General features: G+C 35.3%; 1 protein-coding gene across 6 annotated transcripts in view; it reads right to left on the bottom strand.

The window, feature by feature from the left end:
• The window catches only part of NRG1 (neuregulin 1), a 156,783-nt gene that overhangs the window by 22,568 nt on the left and 107,151 nt on the right, over nucleotides 1-27,064 (bottom strand). For 4 of the 6 annotated variants that reach the window (XM_087886410.1, XM_087886408.1, XM_034410680.3 and 1 more), the window contains one exon: nucleotides 5,511-5,637. In XM_087886410.1, the coding sequence (XP_087742536.1) occupies nucleotides 5,511-5,637 (127 nt within the window). Of the gene's footprint in view, nucleotides 1-514; nucleotides 595-5,510; nucleotides 5,638-27,064 lie in introns of all 6 variants that reach the window. The other 2 variants (XM_087886411.1, XM_087886409.1) reach the window with 1 other exon arrangement.

Genomic DNA, 27,064 nt, shown 5'->3' with positions numbered 1-27,064 from the left:
AGAAAAAGAGGCAATTATATGCTAAGAGGCTCCTTGAGTGACTGCAGCCAGAACTTTGATGGATTCATCTTCAGAAATTGGGCCTGTTTCTTATTGCCAAGAGGCTGAAAAAGTTTTGAGGAAAAAAAATGGCTTCACAAATACCAATTTAAGGAGGAAGGTGATTAATTTTAGTAAATATAAAAGTACACCACCTGAAATGACAACTTGATATTATTGTCATTAGTCAGTGAACTTGAATGCCATGTTTACACTAGCCAACTTTTTTTTTAAAATTAAGGCTAAAGCCTCAGAGATTCCAGATAAGAATACTTGCAATGACAACCAGAACAATAAAAAATTGCTGCAATTACCAAAACAATAATAGGTGTTTGGTGCTGTCAAATCTGCACAGAATGGTCAAAGGCAAAAGAAAAAGATCCCATTTTAAACTGAAGAATGAAAACATCAAATGATAGCGATTTTGATTGCTGTAATTTGGGGAAAAAACATTTCATCTTATTTTAAAACATACTTTGTGGACTTTTTGGCAATTTATGGACTTTCATGGGTACAACTTCAGTACATCGTGGTCCAGAGAATCCATCCTGACACCTAAAGGCAAAAACGTGATCCACAATTTAAAAAGAGAAGAACCGAGGGGTAGAAAAAATCCTATTCTGTTTCTATGGCACATGAGACTCCTCTAAAAGACCTTGGAGAAAGAATTTAAAATGAAAATGGATGACAAAAGCATTGCATTTTTATTTAAACAAACTCTGTGTCACCAAAAAAAGCAACCACAAATATCAAAACTAAAACATACAATCAAAGAAAGTAATCCTGATGTCAAATTTTCAGGGGATGTTTCTCTTTCTAGAATGCTGTACCATGAATTCATTGGTGCTTTCAGCATTTATTCTGATGGCAAGATCAATTAAAGATATTATCTTTTTCTCTACTGCCATATCCATTGATATTTTAATAAATATGCAGAAACATGGACTTTTATGTTATAGTTGGACTACAAAACTACCAAAGCAGAGCATAATATTTTCAAATAAAAAATAAATGATGAAATAGTAGAATGCAATATTTATTTGGCTTTCTTTTTTTCTTTCTTTCTTTCTTTCTTTCTTTCTTTCTTTCTTTCTTTCTTTCTTTCTTTCTTTCTTTCTTTCTTATTTAAATTTATTACTTGGCCAAGCCAAATGGACTCTGGGCAGCATTATGTCAAAACAACAATATAATACTACGAGTTGCAAGAACAGTATAAAATCAGACGCAAAAATAAATTTATTCTATTATTAGTGTCCAATAGAAAAGCTGATCCTCAATATTATTCAGAATAAAGGAGGCAAACTGGCCAAACAGGACTTCAAGAAGAAACTCCCAAGCTTTAGCTAAAGAAAAGAGATTTGTACCCATGTCTCAGGAAAATTGGTAATAAAAAGTCCTCTGTAAAGATCAAACAGACTCATATTGAAACAAGCAATTCCTCAGAGGATGTAAACTCTTGGAAATTAAGCAACAGGACTTGAATTTAGCTCAGGAGAAAACTGGGAGCCTTCATCATATAGGAGTGCTCTGCTCCCAAAATGCTCTTTTTGATTCTATCAAGGACGCTGCATTAGATGCATTTTCAAGATTCTTTAACCTCTACACCTAATTCTTCAGATGAAATTCCACTACATCCATGATGGAAGAAATATCTATATGCTTTTCTTTTTCTTTGTTTCATGTGTTTAATTCCTTTGGGTCACTGTTTATTGGTCTTTTCTGTGTTGTACTCAAAGGGAATAGCATAATGGGTATGTATGCATGTATATATGTATGTATGAACATTTCAATTGGTTACAGTTAAGTCTCAAGACCAGAATCTAAACTGTAATAGATATAGATCAAGAATTTAAATGAGGGGTTATAAGATTTTAATAGTTTCTGGCAGATTGGCAAGGATTAAACATGTCTTTAATGCTTATAAAACAAAGAATGGTCAGCAAAACAAATACATTAAAAAAAAAGCTATTAATTTAGTTCAGTTTCTAGGTAAAGTTGATTTCTTAGTTCAAGAGTCTTTACTTTGATGTGATTTATACCAGTTGGCAGATTATAATATCATATTTTCCACGAGTGTGGATATTCCACCATTAATTTGGTCTAATTAATTATTTAATCCAAAAATATGTGAAATTGGGACTGTAGTACACATTCAAATACTTTGGTCTGAATGGAGTTTATTTAAAAAGGAATATAATAATATAGGAAAGAGAAATAGGCATAATGGTTTTTTAAAAACATGTTCTAATTGTATTGTCCTTTAATACTGCAGGTAATTTATAATCTTACAAGGAAGCATTTATCATTTCCTCTGTCCATTTAGACAATCTCCGTCTGGTGGTTTTAATTAGCCAGCATAGTCAAAGGTCCATCATGCACCCAATTTTCCTGAAACAGCAAAGGATATTGTTCATATCCTTGCAGGAAAAAAAGAGAGAGAAGAAAATCTCATCTATAAAATGCTATGTAACTTAATGGTGGGGATTATTGAACTTTCTTTAGGACACAAGTTCAAAGCCATTGGGAAAGGTTACAGTGGCCCACATTGGGTTTGTCAGAGAAAATGTGTTTTTTTATTGCTATCACTGCTATAGCTATTGCTATAGAGTAAAAAAACAGAAAAGAATCCCCACTAGAATTGAACTAGATTTCATTGCTTTTGTTCAGCATTATTTTGAATCCAAGGGATGAAAAGAAATGTCATATTGAAAGAGAGAATGCAATCCAAATTCAATCTCTTTTTAAATATTTTGTTTTTTTTAAACTTTTCCAATCTCAATTATCTATTTTAAAAAAAATCTAAAAAGACAATGGATCATTCCTTTTTTCCCCTCCTTGCATAAAGAGAAAAGTGCCATTATTTGAAAATTCAATAAGTAACACGGATGAGTCACAGGTTACTGTTTTTATAAATGGAGTTGTTGGGATTTTAAAAGTATACAACATTTTTTTTCAAGCTTAACATTGAAGGATCATTTTCTCCCAAACATGTTTTTCTAAGTCCTATATAGTAGTCACAGTCTACTTGAAATATACCCTGATCAAACTAGTATAGTATTTAAGGCACTTTGAAATTATTTTGCTGAAGTACAGCAAATGTTATTGGACTGTATGTGTCAAATGTTATTTTTCAGAAGGGCTTCTTCAAATCAGAGATGCTAAGATTTTTAAAAATCTATTTGATCACCGATCTAGCTTGTGAAAGTTTCAGAAAGGCCTTATTAGTAAATAAACCAGAATGTCCTGTAAAAAATGTGTCCTGTTTTAGGAATACCAATACCAAGAGTTCCTTTTGAGTAAATAGCACCATTATTTATGGATCCCGATAATTGGTGGGCATGAATTAATTTTCCAAAAACGCAAAACAAATTGCGTTCTCTCTTCCTAACCCAACCAGAACTCCACTTTCAAACTCTGATTATTTCTGAAAATAGCAAAACATGTGGTTTGGTTAATAAAAGTTTTTTTTTTTTTAAAGTTATAAAAGCAAGAGTGACTATCACAAACAACACTGTAGCAGTGTTGATTACACATTGACTACATGTTTAAGACCTCCCAACACTGTATTAATTATTCTCAACGCTTGAAGACTAAGGTTGACATTAGTAAAACAATGACATGATTATGACTGTGTGATATGAATTAGAATTAGAGTTTTCAGTTGTTAGGAATTTTTCTTAATATCAGCTATTTTACTGATAACTTTGTTGGCTATAAAGACATTAGAATCCCAAATTGACATCTAAACGGATAGTGTTTGATAATAGAAAAATTGTCTGAAATGTTATGGTTTGCATTTCAGTTTAAGGAAATATTGCTTTGCTTTTCAAAAAGTAAATCATATATAATAAATATGAATTTATTATTAAAGCAAAAACAGAAATATCTAAATCCTTCCCTTCTAGGACAAATTGTATCAAAACACTGTACATGTAGTTCTCAATTTACGATCACAATTGAACCCAAAATTTATGTTGCTAGGTGAGAAATTTGTTAAGTGAGTTTTATCCCATTTTACAATTTTTCTTGCCACATTTGTTAAATGAATCACTGCAGTTGTTAAATTAGTAACACGGTTGTTAAGTGAACTGGGCTTCCTCATGGACTTTTGCTTGTCAAAAACTAGACCCATATTTCTCTTCAATGTGGTCTTTATAACACTTCACTGGTCAAATCTGTTTTCCAGTCTGAACATTTTAACTAGGGTTAGGATGACATTTTATCTGAATGAAATTGATCTTTCTGCTTTATCCATTCTTGCATTATAATGATATCAGGACTTGAATGTTATTATGAGAAATACAGTAGAAATGGTATGAAATGGAAAGCACTTGATAATTTCCAATTGTGCTCAAACACATTCTTTGGCTATTGAAAACAAAGGAATGTAAGAATTTCCATTAAGAAGCAATTGTATTCTTAATTTGGTGTGAAGCTGATAATATGAATATTAAACAGCTGCATTTACATCATGTTAAATCAGGATTATAGAGGAAAATGGATATGGTACTATAGTACCAAGGTTAACTAAACTCTGGGATCTAGCTTCTAAAAAAAGAAATAGAATATTTTAGCTTTTCTCCCCTCTCAGTTGCATTTCATAAAGCAATTATAAAAGATAAGCCATCTTTATTTGATGCAGCCAAAATATAAGACATTTTAGAATTCCATCCAATTAATTATCTAATTGTTCACAGAGTATGTGCTTATGTTGCAATGTTTCTGGAACAACTTTCAGCTTGAAAAATATTGGAAAACCAATTGTAGCAAGCCCCACCACAATGGTAAGCTGTCACAGGTCATTGATCTAGCAAATATTATGGAATAATTTCAGAACGTCTTGTTTTAATGAAAGAGAGAAAGCATATGCACGTGTATATTTCATATTTGTATTTTGTAAATGGTGTTTTAATTTAAAACATGATTTTTTCTCTCCAAATAAATGCATAAATAACATTAAAATTTTTGAATGCTTTTACCATATGAACAATATCTAGTCAAACCAAAGATTCATTTTGTGTAGTCTTTCAAACTGGTTCACTCCAGCTATGTTGACTTATGGGTCTGATAATTTTTATGAAATGCAGTCATTGGCCATGTCAACAGAGCATGATGGTCCAATACATCTGGAAGAAAATTGGGCAACAAAATAGTGGTCCTTTTATTTTAATATATTGGGGAATTTTTTTTTTGAAAAAAAAGTGATGTTTTGTGTCTAACAGATTGTTATTCGTTTTTTGGCTGAAGAATTTTATATATGGATTTAATCTAATTTAAACCATACACACAATGGTATCTGCATGTTTTGGAAACACGGGAAATGACTTGGGATGGTGTTTAACTCTTATTTTGGAGGATAAAAAAAGCTGTCATCAGTTCATAACATATATTCTTTAGGTTAAACAGTGTTACCATATGAAACATGTATTAAAGCAATAAATACTGTAGCTTCACTGGAAAGATTCTCGTACTTGCATAAATATCTTGGGTTTGGAAGATCTTTGACCATGAAGCATTCACCCCCATTTACACAGTAGCCTTTCTTATTCACATCACATCTTGTGAGATGACTTGTCCCAGTAGTAGATGTAGAAGTGGCTAGAAGAAAAAATGGAAATAGAAAGAGACAAATCTCAGTATGCATGTACTCAGAATAAAAGAGTTAGAATTATCACTATTAGCATTTTTATGGCATGTAACAAATATTCAGTACCTTAGTTGCAAAGAAAACAACAAAAATCACTTTGTCCAAAGTATTCTGTGGGTTACCATATAATGTCCGAGTCAATATTCATTTTCCTGCTCATAGAATGGGACAACTCACCACAGCCAACTCTCCGTGGCCAGCTTGCCATGGCCATCATGCTATGGTCAATTCACTGCAGAACGCACCATGGCCAACTCGCAGTGGGACAACTCATCATGGCCAACTCGCTATGGTATAACTTGACACAGCATAATTCAACAATTCAATTTAATTATTTAAAATAATTAAGACATTATTTTATTTTTTGTCATTCACATTTCATTCTCTTCCTCCTTTGGCATCCTTTCTTTAATGATTCTATTCCACCATTTCTTTGATATTAGTATAACTCTTATCCTGCGGTGAGTTGTCCTGCAGCAAGTTGGCCATTGGCAAGTTGGCCACAGTGAGTTGTCCTAGACCAGGGGTCAGCAACCCGCGGCTCTGGAGCTGCATGTGGCTCTTTCATCCCTCTGCTGAGGCTTCCTGTTGCTCAAAATATGCGTTACAACCGCCAATGTGCAACACCCACCGATGCACAATTTATTAAGCTTTTTGACCCCCAGTAGGCCAGTCATAGATAAATCCAAGAAAAGGAAAGTTTCAGAAGAAAACAGAACATTTAATTCACTACATGTGCTTGTTCTGTGGCTCCCGGTGTTTTTTTTTCTGTGGGAAAGGGGTCCAAATGGCTCTTTGATTGTTTAAGGTTGTTGACCACTGTCCTAGACCCTTCTTGGTCATACTATAATATTTTAGAATTGATCTTTGTGACACTGTAGGATGGATAAAGGAGTGAAGAAAGGCAAGTTTCCTGCTCCTGGCATGATATTTTATTATACTTTATATAGTTCCTTATAAAAATATTTGCTGAACAGAGTACAGAAACAACATCCAAAAAGGAATACAAGTAGTATACAAATCTACATATCCACAATAAACCAAAACTTTGTGATATCCACACATACATATCAACCATATTATTTCTTTTTCAGATAAGTAAAGTTGCAAAGTTCATAAAGAGAGCAAGAAATAGTAAGCAAAAGAAATGGAAGGAAGGTATGTGTGTGTGTATGTGTGTGTGTGTGTGTGTGAGAGAGAGACAATATAATGAATCTTGTTTACCAACTCCTCTGAGTATTTCACCATACTTTTCTTTTTTTGCAAACTATCCTTGTTTCTATCTATATCCAAACCCCCTTTGTATATTGTCATTTGTGGTTTAATCTTCTGACTTCTTTCTTTTTTGAGGATCTCATCAATTTCATCCCATCAAAACTTTTTTCGAATCTTCCTCTTCCTCTCAGACTATTCACTCTTCATATATTTGTTCCTACTGCATTTTAGGTGTTCTATTGTTATTCCAGACAGTGGTTAGAAAGCAGGAGACCATGAGTTCAAGTCCTGCTTTAGCCATGAAAATCAACTGGGTAACTTTGGGCCAGTCTCTCTCAGCTCAAGCCTACCTCACAGGGTTGCTGTGGTGGGGAAAATAGGAGAAGGAAGGTAACACCAGCATCTGGCTTTACAGCAGGGGTCTATTCTTTGGTTGATGATCCTAAGGGTTAGTTTGCTATCATTAGAAATGCAGCCATACACATGAAATAATGGGGACTCAACCTTAACCAAGCAAATCAAAGTCAAACTGAATAACAAGGCATTTGTTTTCCTTAAATCGGATTTGCTCATAACTACCCTTCCACATCTAGTTCTTTCTCTCCTTAATCTACTACTAACATTTAATCAATTCAATCAATTAATTTAATGTCTTCTTGTAGATGCTTCAATCCAAAAGAACAATAACAGTTGGTAGAGCTGCCAAAGCCCATCATTATTCCTTGCCTTCCTCTCAATTTAGCCCATGCTAATAATTTCAGGATTTAATCAGCTCTGAGATTTCCAGGGTGTAGATAGCATTTGTTCTTTCTGTCTCCAAACTTCAAACCCTTCGGAGACACAGACTCCAGGAGAGGACACCCAAATAACCCCACATCTTAGCTCCATTCTATGGAATTCTTTGTTAAAAACTAATTGCAGAATCATGTCTTAAAACTATAATTAGGCATAGCCATAATTTATAAACCGGTTTATCAGTGTTTTCTGGTGGAAATATTTACTGCGTATGCAATTCTAGAATCATATAAGAATTGCATCTATTACCACCTCTCCTTATCCCTCTACCATGTTTTCTTCTTAAATCAGACTATTACTCTAGAGACAACCTGCAGTTCTGAAGTAAATGCATTAATTTGAAAAGAAATGCAATACTGTCTGCTTGAGATCCTGCAGACAAAGTTTATTACTGCCACAAAGGCTAATGGAATGCTTTAAATTGAATTACAAGGATGACTGTAGAAGAGTTAAGCTTAAAGCTATCTATAATTGCTGTGGCCATTTTATTTTGCACTTTTTCTCTGAGCAAATGTGAGATCAAAAGTAATCCACCTGGAATGCAAAAAACAGATATTTTTTTGGCTGAAATAAATTGTGGGTCAATCTGAACCATGGACAAACAGGCTTAACATTCATTCTTTTGAGGAATCTCTAAAAATAATGAAAACATTGGGGAACTATTATTCATCTGTTTGTTGATATGACACAGTAGCTTCTCCCAACTTGAGTGTTTTCAGAAATGTGAACTTTAACTTCCAGAATTCCTTGGCTCGCTTTGTTATTAGTGAGAATTCTGGGGGATGAGATTCAACAAATTGAAGAGCAAACAGATATTTGGAGGTATCTTGTTTATTAATAAAAGTTCTTTAGGTAGACCACAGGGGAAAAAAAAACACAATTGGAATATAAACTGTGGTAATGAAAAGGAACAACAAAGACAACGAAATTTCAGAAATGCTTTGATGAAAAAAATGTTGAGAAAAAACATTCTTGGATGAACAAAGCAGTCTTCACGTGGTGTTGAAAACGCCACAAGAAGGCACCACATCAAGGGGAAACTTGTGTGTATCTATGCATGTATATCTATTTACACTAAATACCTCCCCCCCCAACACTCATACTGCTACGATGCTACTATGAAGGTCCTATCTTGAGTGGTCATCCTTATAACCTGATAAGAATGCACAGAAATTGAACTGATGAATACAATTGCATAGATGTGTAGAATACATGGAAGAACATGATTTTTCTGATTTACAATTGTTTAAAAGAGATGGTCTGTAATTTAGCCCAGACGTTAGTGAATTTATTATTTTAAAAAATAAACCTGTTCTATCTGTTTTAAAGAAGGCAGTAGCCTACCTACTTCTTAAGAATCCAACTATTTCTGGATTCAACAGTTCTGGATAATTTTTATTAAGTCTTCAATGTCTACCTTTTGGGAAAAGTTGTGGAGAAGGTGGTTGGACTGCAGCAAACTGAATTAAACATGAATTCTATATCCTATCACAATTTCCAATAAAAGTATGGAATTAAATCCATATGTCAATAAATTTAAATATCTCCATGTTACCTGCTTGGCAGAAGATTAGATTTTAATATTCCCCAGATTGTCATCAGTTTTTTCCAGTTTACCCTGAACTGCAGTTAACATATTTTAAAACTCTATTTAAATGCCTTAAAAATAAGACATTGTCTGATTCCAAAGCTTAGGAGCCAAATCCAGGACAGGTCTTAGCTATGAAAGGGCTGAGATAATAGCATAAAATTGAAAGTACCTTTGAGACTGCATGAGTTTCAGAAGCCACAAATATATAGGAAATAAGAGGGAAAAAAAGTAAGTGAGAGTTCTGAAGAGTAAAACTACAAAGGGCTCTTGTTCTTCCAAGGAGCCAAGAAAAGTCTCTTGTATAGATAATCCTCATTTTACGACCACAACTGAGTCCCAGATTTATATTGCTAAGTGAAACATTTGTCCAGTGAATTTTGCCTCATTTTACCACCTTTCTTGCCACAGTTGTTAAGTGAATCATTGAAGTTGTTAACTTAGTCATGTGGTTGTTAAATGAATCTGGCTTTCCCATTGACTTTGCTCGTCAGAAAGTCGCAAAAGGCGATCACATGACCCCAGACACTGCCATCGTCATAAATATGAGTCAATGGCCAAGCATCTGAATTTTGATCACGTGACCACGGGGATGCTGCAATGGTCCTAAGCGTGAAAAATGGTCATAAGTCACTTTTTTCATTGCTGTTGTAACTTTGAACAGTCACTAAATGAACTATTATTGGAAGTCGAGGACTACCTGTATTGGAAGACATGGAGAGTCCATTCTTATTGATATCCTTGAACCTTTCGATTAATTTTGATAATACTGATTTTTTTTTTTTTGCGTGCTTGAAGGTTTTTGATGATATCAGTTTATGGTGGTTTCCTTTTACCATTTTACCATTCTGAGCTATCAGGAAGTGACATTGGCAGTCACCTTGATATCTTTGTCTTGTCTTCCATGATATTTAATAGCTTTCTGAAGATACTGGAAACAATCATAAGTGGGTACAGAATTAGTTGCTACCTTGAATACCGATGATACCCAACTGCTCTCTTCCTGCAAAGGGGATATGATATATTGGGAGACATCACATGTCTTTAAACTCTAAGGTGTTGGATGCAGGAACATAAACTGATTTTGAACCAGATAGAGTAAATGCTCAATTCAATGAATGACTTTCAGAATTTGAGCGATATACCTTTTTAAGTGGAAATGCATTCCTCTTATAGAACAGATTTAGGTTCTAGCATCCTTCTAGGTTCAGTGTTGACAAGCTATACTTATAGTACAGTTAGTCCTTGGCTTATGACCACAATTGAGCACAGAATTTATGTTGCTAAGTGAGAAATTTGTTAAGTGAGCTTTGTCCTATTTTACGACTTTTTTTGCCATGTTTGTTAAGTGAATCATTGCAGTTGTTAAAGTAGTAACACTGTTGTTAAGTGACCCTTTGGTTGCCAGAAAATGTGATCACATGACCTGGGACACTGCAACCGTCATAAATATGAACCAGTTGTTAAGCATCCGAATGTAAATCACATGACCATGGGGATGCTGTAATGGTCAGAGGTGTGAAAAATGGTCCTAAGTCACTTTTTTCAGTGCTGTTATAACTCTGAGTGGTCACTAAATGAACTATTGTAAGTCGAGGCCACTTACAGAGAGTTCTTTATTAATTTTAGTTGAGCAGTTAAGGCCCTACCTATCTGGAGCCCAGGTCTTATGTAAAGAGTAGCTTTGAGATACTCTGCACTTTAAAAATGACAAGTGACATTTCTTTATTAATTCTTTTGCATGACTTTATTAATTCTTTTTCAAGAAAGCAATTGATGGCAAGTCTTCTACATCTGTACAATGCTCCTCTGAATATGCTAGACTAAAATTAGAATTCACTGGTGTCTGTTTTTTAGAGTCAAATGTTTTGCAATAATTACTTATTTGAAATTGTACCAGCTTTATTACAGTTCCAAATTATGACGCCTTCTACTATTAATAAAAAAAAAGGACTTTGCTTGGGAAAAGACCACAGAAATTCATACCAGGTATTATACGTCTCTGCAAAATTAATGTCTCTTTTATCGAAATGTATACTATTAATGCATCATTGTGGTGCATGAAACAGTATACTAATCTGATGTAATATTTACTCTGCTAAATATATAAAAGTGGTATCAATAAACAGTACATCAGCAAAGAATGATAAAAAAATAAGGGCCATGGTTTCATTCTAGATAGATACTGAGTAAGCACAATTGTGTTTGGCTTTTCATCTCATATAATAAGTTGTGCCCTGTTGAAAGGCACAACTGAAAGATTTTTTTTCCTAGGAAAAGAAAACCTTTTTGAGAAACAAAACTTCACAATAAATCAAATTTAGATTCTTGTTCTTAATAGTAGCAAAGATAAATAAAAGAAAACAAAAGGCACGCGCCCCACCCCCCAGATGCGCCCAGCCCCCTGCGCATGCATGGCAAAGACTCGACGACCAGCTGGCTGGCAGGAGGCGCGTGCACATGTGCAGTGGAGCGGAACTGGAGCGATGGCTCATGTGCCCACAGAGAGGGTGCTGCATGCCACCTGTGGCATGTGTGCCATAGGTTCGCCATCATGGAGCTAGAGTGTCAAGCACACAAGGTGACAAGTCTAATGACACCGATGAAGGGAAAATAAAGTATCAGCTTCAGTCCTTATAGGTTGTGAACAACTCTTTTGCTGAATTATAAATAGACAAGGATATCTTCTTTAGTTAAAAAAAAAAAAAGAACGAGTGAACAAAGAGCTCACTCTATCACAGGTTTTTGTGAATAAATATAGCTGTCAGCAGAGGCATAATTGTAATGCACTCAACTGAAGTGAGTTAGTGATTTACGATGATCTAAAATGCTGGATATCAATTAGAGAACATTTAAATTATGATATCCTATATATAAGATTTATATTTCCAGTTATTTTTAGACAGTGTTAGTTTAAATGATTCATTTTCTTTAGTACAGTAGATTTTTACAATACTTTGATAAAATCCATATAAAAATAGTTTCCTGAAATACACTTAGGCATTAATTGTGGTTTTTACGATCTGCAATTCCCAAAAAGAAAAAGAAATAGGGCAACTTTTTAAGTTGCTAGAATTTATTCTTTCACTTCAACCACATACTAATTCCGTGACAACTGTTTCTGCAGAATGTGGGGATTTTTAGTGTTATCAGTATATTGGTACACACAAAATTATGCTAATGAATCAGGGGGGCTATGGATCTCATTGCATTCTAATAAAAGGATTCTGAATGTATCTATGATTACAGGTAATCCTTGACTTATGACCACAAGTGAGCCCAAAATTTCTGTTGCTAAGTGAGACAATTGTTAAGTGAGTTTTTCCCCATTTTACTATTTTTCTTGCCACAGTTGTTAAGTGACTCATTGCAGTTGTTAAGTTAGTAACACAATTGTTAAGTGAATCTGGCTTCCCCATTGACTTACTTGTAAGAAGGTTGCAAAAGATGATCACATGACCTTGGGACACTGCAACCGTCATAAAATATGAGTCAGTTGCCAAGCATCTGAATTTTGATCACTTGACCATGAAGGTGCTGCAACTATTGCAAGTGTGAAAAATGGCCATAAGTCACTTTTTTTCAGTGCCACTGTAACTTTGAACGGTCACTAAGCGGACAGTTGTAAGTTGAGGATTATTTGTAGCACCCAAAGATAGAGAATTCATGAAAAAGTGAAAACTTTCATTGAAACAATTCAGGGTGGTTTATTGTACAACATGACTCAGAAAGTCTGAGCTAATCTCCTTTCTGAATCCAAGATGAAACATAAATTGCAAAAAATGTTCCAGTTCAGTACGTTTGCTGTCTGACAAAGTAGCCCACTTGGCAGAAGCACTATTGAAACTTGGCTCTGTGTAACATCTAACCTCGCACTAGAAGCCAGAGAGAACAATATTATGATCAAGAAGCAGCAAAGTCAGAAAATCTTGACTGCTAAGGACAGGAGGAAGAGAGAGATGGATCTAGAGGTCGTTTTTAAAAGAAGCTATATAATATTAAGAAAATTAAGATCATGGCATCAGGGCCTCTCTATTCCTGGCAAATAGATGGGGAAGAAATGGAGGTAGTGACAGATTTTATTTTCCTGACCTCCAAGATCACCGCAGATGGGGACTGAAGACAAGAAATTAAAAGAGGCTTGCTCCTGGGGAGGAAAGCTATGGCAAATCTAGACAGCATACTAAAAAGCAGAGACATCACTCTGCCAACAAAAGTGCGTATAGTCAAGGCTATGGTTTTCCCAGTTGCAACGTATGGTTGTGAAAGTTGGATCATAAGAAAGGCTGAGTGCCAAAGAATTGAGGCCTTTGAACTCTGGTGCTGGAGAAGACGCCTGCAAGTCCCTTGGACTGCAAGGCAATCAAACCAGTCAGCCCTAGAGGAGATCAACCTTGACTGCTCTTTAGAAGGCCAGATCCTGAAGAGGAAACTCAAATACTTTGGCCACTTAATGAGAAGGAAGGACTCACTGGAGAAGAGCCTAATGCTGGGAAAGATTGAGGGCAAAAGAAGAAGGGGACGAAAGAGAATGAGGTGGCTGGATGGCATCACTGAAGCTGTAGGCGTGAGCGTAAATGGACTCCGGGGGATGGTAGAGGACAGGAAGGCCTAGAGGAACGTAGTCGATGAGGTCGTGATGGGTCGGACATGACTTCGCAACCAACCAACAACAACAACAAAAATGTAGTATTTGATACCAAGTTTAAAATTTAGTCTTTACAAGAGCATGGAGGCATAGAAAGCCTTCCCCAAAATTGCATGTATGCAATTTTATATGTACTTTAAAATAATGAATATTCACATTATGGCTAGTAAAGCAGAAGTTAGTCACACTAAATTGCATGGCACACCATGATCATAATTTGCAAAAAGATGCTTACTTACTTTTTCATAAGTTATTTTAAAAGTCCACAATGCAGCTGTAATTGTTACAACTTATTTTAGGTTTGACATATATATTCTTTGCCACGTTGTAAAATATGTTCAGAGCAACAATGTATGAAATAAATGCAAATGATATAAATCATTGTGGTATATTTTTTTAAAAAAACTATTATCGCCATAAAATGCAGTGATAAACCTTTTCTCTGAAACAAGGTCATTATACAATTCTATACACCAAGCCAAGCCAAATTGTTGTAGAATTGAAACGGTTCAAAAGGAATATTTGACAATGTATATTTTCACAGATAAACAGATAAACATCAGTTTGCAACTTACAGTATATAGCAATTAAATTTATCCTATTCACTTACACTAGCATCCTGAGCTTACGGTAATTATTTCTGCAGCCCTGTCTTTCTATAATGTCAGAAGTCCATCACTCAAATGCTAGTTAAAGGCTACCATTTGTAACACTGCACTAGCGCAGATGTGATTATATGTCAATTTTAGAAACCTGTGAGCTGGCACCAATTAGGCTGAAAGGCATTCTTATCTTTGTCTTACAAATATTACCACTTCCACAGTGTAGTTCAATTTTCAGAAAATATAAAATCAATAGAAAAAGAGATGAGTTTAAACAAACCTGCTAAAAAAGGCAATCCAGGAAAACAATTCCCTGGGTGACTTTAGAAATCTCTCTCAGAAAAGGACTAACAAAGAGACTTGGGCACATGTTCAACCTGCTCATATGACTAAATTTAACTTTCAAGTGCCCTGACCAATGTCATTGTTGCTACAGAGTAAGGAACTGTGAAAGAAAAGTCAAAATCTTTCCCATCTCTATACCATCAGGGCTTTGGCCGGAAAACAGTATTTAAAGTAGCATATTATTAGCATTTACACAAATACACACACACTACAACATTAGTCCTTAGAGTATAATGCTGACATCTGCTTTTTCTCCAGTCGAAATGTCAAAGATATATTCAATAGCATGAAGAAGAGAAGAGGGGGGATGTAATTCACACAAAACAAAAATTATGGATCATAAGTCATTGTGGTCATAGTTCAACGCATCATGTGACTGGATTTGAAGCTGCAACCATTTTTAATGATGGTCATTAAGCAGATGCCACAGTTATTAAGCAAACACTGTGATCATTAAGTAAATCTATTTTCCTCAATGGGTGGGGTTTTTTTTGCTGGAAACCAGAAGTAAATGCAGGAAATTAGCAACAAAGTTACAGATCATGGTCAATGAATGTGAAATGTGGCAAATGGCCATAAAGGTGAGCCAGTTGCCAAGTAGCCAAAATGCAATCAAGTGATTGCAGGATATGTATAAACTGTTGTAACTTTGAAAATAGGTCATAATTAGCTCTGGGAAGGTCCATCATAACTTTGAACAGTCATTAAATGACCAGGTGTAAGTCAAGGACTACCTGTAAGGAATGTACCCAACAAATTACAAACTAGCATTTGTTGAACAATAAGAGAATGTTTCAGAAAAATCTATTTATTTTTTTAAAGTCATAATTTACTCTTCCAACCCTTACACTTCCAGAACTTTTTATGTATCTTATTTACGAAGTCTAAAAAAGGTTTGATTTCAACAATGTCAAATGGAGCAGAAAGCAAAGCAGTCAATGAATATGACAACATGTATCCCTTTGCTTGGGAAAAAAAAGCAACTGAAATATTACAGGTAGTCCTCAACTTATGACCCAACATTGAGCCCAACGTTTCTGTTGTTAAGTAAGTAAGTAAATAAGTAAGACAATTGTTAAGTGAGTTTTGCCCCATTTTACGACCTTTCTTGCCTCAGTTGTTAAATGAATCACTGCAGTTGATAAGTTAGTAACCCAGTTGTTACAGTAAGTGAATCTAGCTTCCCCATTGACTTTGCTTGTCAGAAGGTCTCAAAAGGGGATCATGTGACCTTGGGTCACACCAGTGGTCATAAATAGTTGCCAAATATTTGAATTTTGATCACATGATCATGGGGATGCTGGAAAGGATGTAACTGTGAAAAATGGTCCTAAGTTACTTTTTTCAGAGGAGCTGTAACTTGTAACAGTCACTAAACAAACTGTTGTAAGTCAAGGACTACTTGTATTAACTCTGCAAGTGTAAGTTTCAAAACAAACCTTTAAAAATAACTTTTTAAAATATAAAGGGAAATGATGACTTGATAGCTGCATTTCACCTTATGCCATCTTTGTTTATACCCTGAAGAGAAAAAATATCGCAGAGACAAACATCACAGAGAAGTTCCTTAAAGTTACTCTACAGATCTTATTTTCTGCAAAGACAATTTGCCCACAGCAAACTTCAAGATTAAAACGATCTTTCCTAAAAAAATAAAAATAATAATAAAAAAAAATACAACCTTAGCACTTTCCTCCTAACTTCATCATCTTGGCAAAATGACATTACTATCAATTTTCCCTTTTTTTAAAACAGAGCTCTATTTCCTAAAGTTCATTTACCAAGAAATGTCACTGATAAATTTAAGTCATTCATCAGTAGAATCATTCATATTATATAGTAGCCTTTCACATCCTGAGGGCCTTCAAATGCACGATACAATTTCTATCAATTCAAGACAGCATGACTGTCCCAACTTTTGTCTCTGTGTGTCTCTGTGTCTCTGTTGGTGTGTTCTAACTTTGCAAAGGCTCCTTTGAAGATCTTTCTTTCCCTCATCTAATCCATGGGCAACAAACCACTGCAAAAACATTAAAAACAAGCTGTAGAGATCAATCAACCGTCATCGTAATGTATCAGCCATTGCTTCTAGCAAGGAAAAATTATAACTGCAACAAGCCTTCTCTAGTTATTTGTTGGAGGGATTCTAGTGCGGCCCTAAACAAGACTACTGAATTCCATTGTGCTTCCAAATTTTGTTCTGTGTCAATCTTGTGGCTGGAGTATTTATTATTTCAATTATTGCAAAGGCAATTAGTCAGAATCAGAAAGAATCTCATTACATTCTTGTAAGGGCCTGGTGGCTCAGCAGACTGATAGCATTGTGATTAACACCAGCTGTCTGCAATTACTGTAAGTTCGAATCTCACCAGGCTCAAGGTTGACTCAGCCTTCCATCCTTTCTAAGGTAGGTAAATTGAGGACCCAGTTTGTGGGGGCAATAAGCTGACTTTGTATAAAATATACAACAGTATGAAGGCTATTGCTTAACGCATTGTAAGCCGCCCTGAGTCCCCAGAGAAGGGCGGCATATAAATCAAAATTAAAAAAAAAATTACATAAAGTCAATCTATTCCTTTGAGAATGGAAGCCTTAGATGTAAACGCCTAACCTTGCTGGGGATATGTAGATTTATTCAAGTACATATACAACCTATTTTATACTATGTAAACTATTGGCAACTTAAATGCAATTAAATAATTAATGACTCTTGCTGTAATATAGGTTTACTGCAGTTAGAAGAATTAATGGAATTTAATTCTACTGTGGATAACCAGATGCCAAATAAAATGAATGATGTACCTGATCCATAAATGCCTCCCTGTCTTGTAATGCCTCATACAGCACGATTATTATATACAAGCTGAAATTAGGTGATGCCTTAGTTGTAGAAAACATTTTATCACAGATAAAAAATAAAATAAAAATTAAAGGCAAATTCCATTATTTCTATCTTTCCATCATGGAATCGTTTTGTATTCCGTACAAGTTCAAACAAAAACAGCAATTCAATAATGATTTGGAATTTTTTTTTTTTAAGAAAATGATTGACTAAGGTGTTTTGTGCAACTGCTATTGTTTATAGCAATGGCAATAGCAAGTAGGTTTATATGGGTAGTCCTTGACTTACAACAGTTCGTTTAGTGACTGTTAGAAACTACAACGGCACTGAAAAAAGTGTCTTATGACCGTTTTTCATGTGGACTTATGACCACTGCAGCATCCTCATGGTCATGTGATTTACATTTGGATGCTTGACAACTGGTTCATATTTATGACAGTTCCAGTGTCCCTGAGTTGTGTGACCATCTTTTGCGACCTCAAACTCAATGGGGAAGCCGGATTCAGTTAACGATGGTGTTACTAATTTAACAATGGCAGTGATTCACTTAACAAATGTGGCAAGAAAAGTCGTAAAATGGGACAAAGCTCACTTAACAAATTTTTCACTTAGCAACATAAATTCTAGGCTCAATTGTGGTTATAAGTCAAGGAACTACCTGTATACTGCCCCATAGCACTTTATAGCACTCTCTGGGCAGTTTATAATGTAAAAGCATTATTTGCATATTTCTCCCAACAATCTAGGTCCTCATTTTACCAACCTCAAGGCTGAGTCAACCTTGAGCTGGTCAGAATTGAACTCCTAACAGCTGACAAAGTTAACCTGCAATACTGCATTCTAATTACTGCGCCACCAGGGCTCCTATATCTTCTTCTTCTTCTTCTTCTTCTTCTTCTTCTTCTTCTTCTTCTTCTTCTTCTTCTTCTTCTTCTTCTTCTTCTTCTTCTTCTTCTTCTTCTTCTTCTTCCTTCTCCTCCTCCTCCTCCTCCTCCTCCTCCTCCTCCTCCTCCTCCTCCTCTCCTTCTTCATCATCATCCCAACTTCCCAACAGCTATTTTGTTCATTTGTTCTCCCTTATTTCTTTATCTTTTATTCACATATTTTTATTCCATTTATTTATATCCCATCTGATTCAACCGTTTCCCCATTTGGGCTCTTTCTGGAAATCAATATCTAACTGATACAGTAGGAACAATAGGCTTCCTGGTCAAAGAGGATGAAGCCTGTCTCCACTTCTGTTAAGTCCATAAAAACCAGTCGTCATAGCAAACAGCTTTCCTGCAATATGTACTGAAACTGAGGAATGAAACCACTGAGTGCAAACTAGGGGTGAAATCCAGCAGATTTTGGAGAACCGGTAGCGGAAATTTTGAGTAGTTTGGAGAACCGGCAAATACCACCTCTGGCTGGCCCCGGAGTGGTGTGGGAATTGAGATTTTGCAATATCCTTCCCCTGAAGTGGGGTGGAAATGGTGATTTTGCAGTATCCTTCCCCTGTCATACCCACCAAGCCACACCCACCAAGCCCACCAAGCCACGCCCACAGAACTGGTAGTAAAAAAAATGGATTTTACCACTAGTGCAAACCACATGGAAGGACTTGTGTGCATTCTCTAATTATTAGACTAATGGTAAGTTTTCCACACAAAGCGTTAAAACTCTACTTAGCCCCTCTCTTCTATTTCTGTTACTACTTTCAATAAAGCAAAGAAAATGGCATGAATATGAATGAGCATCCTAGTCAGTATATATTTTACATTTTTATTACTAATCCAGTTGTAATAAGAGCAATTTTTAGCTTCGCGTGGAATAAAACCTATCAAGGGAACAGTTAGATGACAGTAGACTATTCTAATTTCCGAGGCAGAAGTTTTGAAATGATGAAGCATTCAAACTAATGATTTAGACCTGCAATCCATAGTGGGTTTTAACAGATATAAATTTATAAAAGGAATGACTTATTTTTATTTTTTTAAATTAAAAACTTTGGCTAAATGCTTTTGTTAAGTTAAAATGCCATATGAAATATTTCAGTTTTCCGGAAAGCTAGAACAAGATTAAAAAAAATGTAAAATAATGTAGTATTATTTATTTCACATTCGAGTTTGCCTTTAGTGCTTTTTCAAGGTCATTGAGCACTTTACTTAATTACTTTTTATTGATTTCCTGGTATTTCAATTCTGACTTCGCTGCTCGTTCAAAAAAAAGGACAGTCTAAACTATTGTGAATTGTGCTTTTGAAGATACAAATTAATATTATTGTTTCAAATTTAGTTGAAATTAATTCCTTTCAACAATGGGAAAAATATTCATTATTTCATCTACAATCCAAATCTAGGTAGCCCCAATATCAGTACATTACATTTCCAAACAGTTTAGCAACAGGAAAATAGAGAAACAAAAATAATATTTTAAAATAAAGTATTTTTACAAATTTGAAAAAAAAATGGTATAGTAATACAGTACAGTTCCACAATACAGTAATATCTGCATTTTATTTTGCTTCCAGGAAAAACTAATCTTAAGAATTGTGGATCTTCCTAGACCCGTGATGGCGAACCTATGGCACGCGTGCCACAGGTGGCACGCAGCGCCCTCTCTGATGGCACATGAGCCATTGCCCCAGTTCAGCTCTGCTGCGCATGCGTGCGTGCCTCCCGCCGGCCAACTGGTCCTTGGCTCTCTGCCGCGCAGGTGCAGGGGGTGGGGCACGCGTGCATACACAGGGGTTTGGGCGCGTGCATGCTTTGGGCACTTGGTCCACAAAAGGTTAGCCAGCACTGTCCTAGACATTAGGCAAATACATTTTGCCTTACCTAGTCTTATTTCAGTTTGGTTTTTAAACTTTGACCATCATGAAACAATGTAATCATAACCGGGTGGCAAATAAATATAATAAATAAATATAACTGCCGTCCAGTGGTTACATTACTGGGTTAGAATTTGGGAGACCATGAGTTCTAGTCCTCCCTTAGATAGGGAAGTCACTCTCACTAAGCCTAACTCACTTCATACGGTGGTTGTTTTGGGGAAAATAAGAAGGAACATTTTTAGCTGCCTCGAGTTGTACAACATAAGGGTGGGTTATAAATTAGTAAATAGAAATAAATCAATACATTGCTAATTTGAACAATTTAAAGCTTGAAGAAATCATCATTATATTTTAAAAAATCTGGCCCTAGCACAAAAAGTTAGCATTATGTTTTTAAATTTTAACAACATATATACATAAATGATTAAGTTTCTAGTTTCACTGAAAAAAATTAAATGGTTTATGGCTTGACCCAAAATTATTCAAGACATGTAAAAATATTACTGGTTTAGCATGACAATAAAACAGTTCACAGAATGTAAATTTTGTAGTTCTTCCACAGCCTGACTGATGGGATTAATTTACATTCTCAAGCAATTTAGTCACTAAATGTATTGAATTTTTAATTGAATTAGTTAAAATTACATTGCCTTAGCATAAAGAAGATCCAAAATAGACCTCAAGTCCTACAGAAAAATGAAAGTTGTTTTTGAAATAGCTCAAAGAAGCCAGAGTTCTCTAGGAAAATGGTATGAATCCATTTCTATAGAATAAGTTAAAGTTCTCACATGAAATTAGAATTAGAAAGCGAAATAGACAACATGATGAGAAAAATAATGCTATATTTATTTATTTATTTATTTATTTATTTATTTATTTATTTATTTATTTATTTATTTATTTATTTATTAAATTTCTATACCGCCCTTCTCCAAATAGGACTCAGGGCGGTGCACAGCCCAAGTAAAAATTTAAAAAACAGTATTAAAATAATTAAATATTTTGGCCGTAAATTAAAACAACCCAATTTAAAATCAATTTAAAATTTAGCTCAAGCCAGCCCAGCTAGTTGAAATAAATAGGTTTTCAGGGCCCAACGAAAAATCCGGAGGTCTGTTATTATACATAGCTCTGGGGGAAGGTTGTTCCAGAGGGTAGGCGCCGTCACAGAGAAGGCTCTCCCCCTGGGGGTCGCCAGCCGACATTGTCTGGCGGACGGCACCCTGAGGAGGCCCACTCTGTGCGAGCGTACTGGCCGGTGGGAGGCTATTGGTGGCAGAAGGCAGTCTCGTAAGTACCCCGGCCTAATATACTAGGTCCCAGCAACTCTAGGCGATTAATAACTCAATCATCACATATTGTGACATATGGAAATCATAATATCCAAAAATCCATCAGGTTTGAGATGATAGCCAGACTGCACAAATAAAATTTAGAGATTGAGTAAAATTAAAATATTCATTCAAATAAATTAATATAAAATAAGGGTGATTTATCTGTATGGCAACCTCATTGTCATCTATACTGAATAAAAGTATATGACATGTTAAGTAATATCAATAATAAGTACAGCTCTATTATAGCTTTAACATCAATAAAAGCTATCCTTAAAATTGAATGGTAACAACCATCTGCTTCTATGGAAGCATGTTCCATCTGATGTTTTTCTGTTTCAAGAGCCTGTTCATTCTACATCTTCTTTTAATTTTATATTCTGCATAATTTGCTAAATTGTTAATATGCACATTAAGTATTCTTACTACATTTTGTCTGCTCTAAATTATTCCAGAGAGAAAGAATAAAACTTCTAGCTGACCTAGAATCATACAAGCTTTAATTTTTATTTTAAAAATCCCTTTGATCCAATTATTTTAAATAAAAAAGCAAAGCAAAGATGAAAGCCTGTTTAATGCTATTCTTGATCATGTGATTTTCACTCTAATTTTTAAAGAAATGGATTGGATCTTATGTTTGTATGCCTGGCTGGTTATGAGAGAGAAGTGATGGTTTCTGCTATGTTTTAATTCTCTAGTTTGTCTGGGACATCCATCTTCTTTAGAGAAAGGATAGCTATAAGACAAGGAAATTATATATATTCTGTAGCAAATCTGTCATTAACATGACAATTTTCAGGCAATCAACCTCATGTTGTGAGCCATAAGGGAATACACTAAGTGAAGGAAGACCCTCCAATTTCCTTTTGCTATTATTGATTTTTTAAATTTATCATGTTCATCTTCCTGATTTACACTTTGGTGGAAAGAAAAGATTTCATTCCCCTTGTCTCTTCTACAGAATTTACTTGCAGTTAGTTATGTTTGTCATTACCAAGTATAAACCGCAAGGCCAACATATGAGAATGTTAGGCACCAAATCTTAACGCACCTTCTTTTAAAAGACATTCCAAACAATTACAGTATTGTAGTTGGCCAAATCAATGACATTTATTTAGTTCTATTTTTCCTTCTGATTTTTGTTTACAGTAAAACCTGAATCTGATCAAGATCCATGTTTTTACTTAAATTTCATATCCTCCCAACCCCTTTCTCTGCAAAATCACTCCTCTACTAATGAGGCCCCTCCCCCCTTTTAACTCCAATATCTAGTGGGAGGATTTTGTAAAGCAAGCAATTTAGGAGGGAGGGAATTAAGCCTGTTCCACATGTAAATGATAATCTCCATTGCCATCAGCCCACCAACATTTTCACTACTGAATTCTTTAATGTATATTAATGTGTGGCTTAATTCTCAGTCTCTGTTTTGCATTGCTTAATACCTGGCACACACTGTTTCAATAGGAATATATAATCATTTCTTGCTTGTTCTGTTGTGCAGAGGATGAAAAGACAGATGCAGGAAAGCAGAAAGTAGTCCAGGTTCTAGTGTTATTCTTTGAAGCAACATTTCCTTATTTGTTTCATCATATAATCATCAGCGATATAATATTCCACTGAAGAAAACACAGGAGATTCTTGCAATCATGTTAATTACTAATCAAAGCTTTAGTTGTTTAACTAATTAGAAAGGGTTCTTTACAACTACTTTAATTTAATTATTCATTTTCTTTACTGTCTTGAGCATGCTAGATCCCTTCATCATTGTTACTTTCTGAGCCAGGAGAAGTTAATTTTTAATGATTGCTTAGAAGACTAGAGTGGGACGGAAATGTCTGTCTTAACAAGCCAGAGTCTTACAGACAAAAGAAAAAGGCAAAAGACCTGTTAGACATGTTCAATATGAATCTGATTTCTGCTGACTACATCAGTATTACGGACAAAATATGGTTTGCCAGTATCTTTTTCCAAAATGTTTCTTCATCTTCTCAATTTAGTCTACAGATCCAGTATTCTCTTATTCAAATACAAACAGGATCCCTCCAGGTTAGTTTCCTAGTTTCCAAGTCTGGACTGGAATTAACTTGGTTAAAAACCAACAGGTAAACTCATTGTAAAACTAAAACAACTATCTATATTTCCTAATGATCAAAACTATTTCTTTCCAGTAATTCAGGTACCACCATAATTAACAGTAAATTACATTTATTCATTATAATGTTTATTCTTTGGTCTTATGTGCTCATCCTGAAAAAGTCACTGCTTTGTTAGACTTCCCTATTATTTATTTGATTTACTGAAGAAATACACAAAAGTGGAATGCCAGCAACAGAAATTATTCTTGTACATACACCTTTATTTTACTGAAAAAAAGAGAATAAACTCTCATTCTTTACAAATAACCATAAATTTGCAGTTAATTGTTACAAAGGAAAAAAAATCAGAACCCGAAGTCTCTCCTCTCTCCTGAATCCAAGTCAAAGCAGCCCAGATGTTAATGAAAAGCTATGAAAAATCATCTTTGAAGACTTTTAGGATGCCAAGCTTCCATTGGAAAAGACAATCCTTTAGAGATGTCCTAGTCATGAGACATTCTATTGTTTAATAATCATACCTAATATTTGGGGCTAAGTTAGGAAACATATTGGAAACAAGTAAAACTACTGAAGTTAGGGAGGTATGTGGCAGTGGTGAAATCCATTTTTTTTACTACTGGTTCTGTGGGCATGGCTTGGTGGGCATGGCAGGGGAAGGATATTGCAAAATCTCCATTTCCACCCACTCCAGGGAAAGGATACTGCAAAATCCCCATTCCCTCCCTACTCCAGGGGAAGAATATTGCAGAATCTCCATTCCCACCCCACTCTGGGGCCAACCAGAGGTAGCATTTGCCAATTCTCTGAACTACTCAAAATTTCTGCTACTGGTTCTCCAGAACCTGTCAGAACCTGCTGGATTTCACCCCTGGTATGTGGGGTATGTTATATTGCATTCTAGTTGATAGGAGGTGATAAACTAGTGAAGGTCAGTTATTCTACAGCAATGATGGTGAACCTTTTAGACACCGAGTGTCCAAACTGCGCGCACGCATACACAGCAGAGACCCGAAGACCAGCTGGCCGGTGGGAGGCGGGGCATCCCAACACCAGCAGCGTGGCATGAGATAAGATCTTTTTCTTTTGTGAGCTTCTATTTCGTCGTTTGCAAAGTAACAGAAGCTCATGAAAGAAACGCCACAGAGTTCTGACCTGGGGCGACGGCGTGCCATCTCTGGCATGCGTGCCATAGGTTCGCCACCATGGTTCTATAGAATTGACATATTCCTACTGCTTTTTTTGTGTGTAATAAAATTTTTAGTGTAAGTGGCTGTAATCCTGTCTTGATCTTACCCCCAAACTACTTTTGATTATTACACAGGCAATAGTATTTTGGACTAATTTCCAGACAATTTTGTTGTCAGATGTATATACAGTCATGTTTGTGGCAACATCTTACTGCAACACTTAGTAAATTGTTACCACAGGAAGACCTTTCTTCTCCAGCAATAGTATGTGGTTGTCATATATCGGAATCTTCCAAATGCTAAAAGCTGAGTCTCCAAGACATGATTGAGGAATTCTTCCTGTTCTGGAATAATACTTTCAGTGGCTTCTGTGAAGTTTTAATGAGAGGAAATTCCTCTTGTAAAAGCAACGCACACAAGGCTTATGTTTTATATACTGTACCTGCAAACATTATTTAAACTCTGGAACTAATTTTTCATAGCTTCCTGACATAATACAAAAAAGTGCCCCGTGGACACAAAACAGAATGATGTACCCTAGTCACAAATATATAAAATAATAAAATCTGGAAGGAAGTGATTTTTTTAAAACAAAAATTCTGTTTTATATATATACACTGCATGCACATATTCTGTTCAGCTTTTAGACTTGGTTACAAAACAATCTAATTGCTACCTTTTTCATTTTTTTTAATGTAAGTAAGGACAATTTGCATACTTCTTTCAGTAATAAAAATACTTTGTGGCTAGTAAACAGCCTTAGTTGAAAACTGATCCAATTTATAAAATTCTATGCAGTGAAAAAATGTTAGAACAGTGAAAAACAACTCCTAGGTTTAGAGAAAAATATTTTACAAATTCTATGTACATTTTTTTCATTCTACTAAGAGACTGGCCGTACAGATGTTTTTTGTAACATCTGGCCCTTTTGTGCTTTCAAGATACCATCTTGCTTACTTTGGCTATAGAGTCCCTTTCTGAGAGACATCTGGGATACGGCGCACATGCTGTATTTAAGACTAAAGTGTTAAATGCCAAAATGGGGAAGACAGCTTTGGACAATAAGCTGCAGAGAACAATGAATGATAAAGCAGCTTTATCAAAGTCAGTGATTTTTACTTTGTTACAAAAGAGACAGAAGCTTTTAAAGAGAGAAATAGGCATCCCTATTTCAGCACACAATTTGAAACCAAGCCTGTTTGTCATTTCAAGCAAGAATGCCTATTCCTGCCTTTAAATGCCTGTGTCATTGGCAGTTTATAGATAATCTCATTTCCATATGGGCTACTTTTCTTTTGAGAATTGCCATTCATTGTCTGCCATTATTTTTACATTAAAAAAAATGAAGTAAATGTAAAACTGAACTTGAACCCTGGTGTCTTCACAGACATGCCCCTTATACAGTTTTACTGGCATTAGAATAGATGTGATTTCTGCCATTTTCCCAACACACACACACACACACAGAGGGAATGTGAGTTTTCCCTTTGCAAACCAACCCTAATAGCTTCTCATCCAATTGTTGACCAGATCTAACCTTGCTTAGATTTCTGAGATCAGCAATCTCAATGTAATGCAAGAAGAATAGCAAGCTAAGGAGAAACTCTTCCTATAATTTTCCTTGCAAAGGATAATGACACGCCAATGACCACATTCTGATCATTAATGAGAATGGCAGGATTAGCTGCTCAGCTGTCTAAATGCCCTTTACAAAAAATGGCATAGTAGTTGCTGTTCCATGCTTAACCTGTTCTTAGGTTCATCTTTCTCTTAGATGTGTATCAGCTATTTTTTTTTTCATTTGGGGCTTAGAAATCTTCAGTATCAAGTATTTTATTTTTGTTAGCCTGTGCCTTCCAATTATTTTGGATTACATTTCACAACCAAGTAATACAAGAAGCCAGTATTTAG

Source organism: Pantherophis guttatus, chromosome 2 (genome assembly GCF_059756535.1).
Source record: "Pantherophis guttatus breed Tessera chromosome 2, ASM5975653v1, whole genome shotgun sequence".
Classification (NCBI taxonomy): domain Eukaryota; kingdom Metazoa; phylum Chordata; class Lepidosauria; order Squamata; family Colubridae; genus Pantherophis; species Pantherophis guttatus.
Note: the sequence above shows the minus strand (reverse complement) of the source record. Positions and strands in the feature narration are given on the sequence as shown.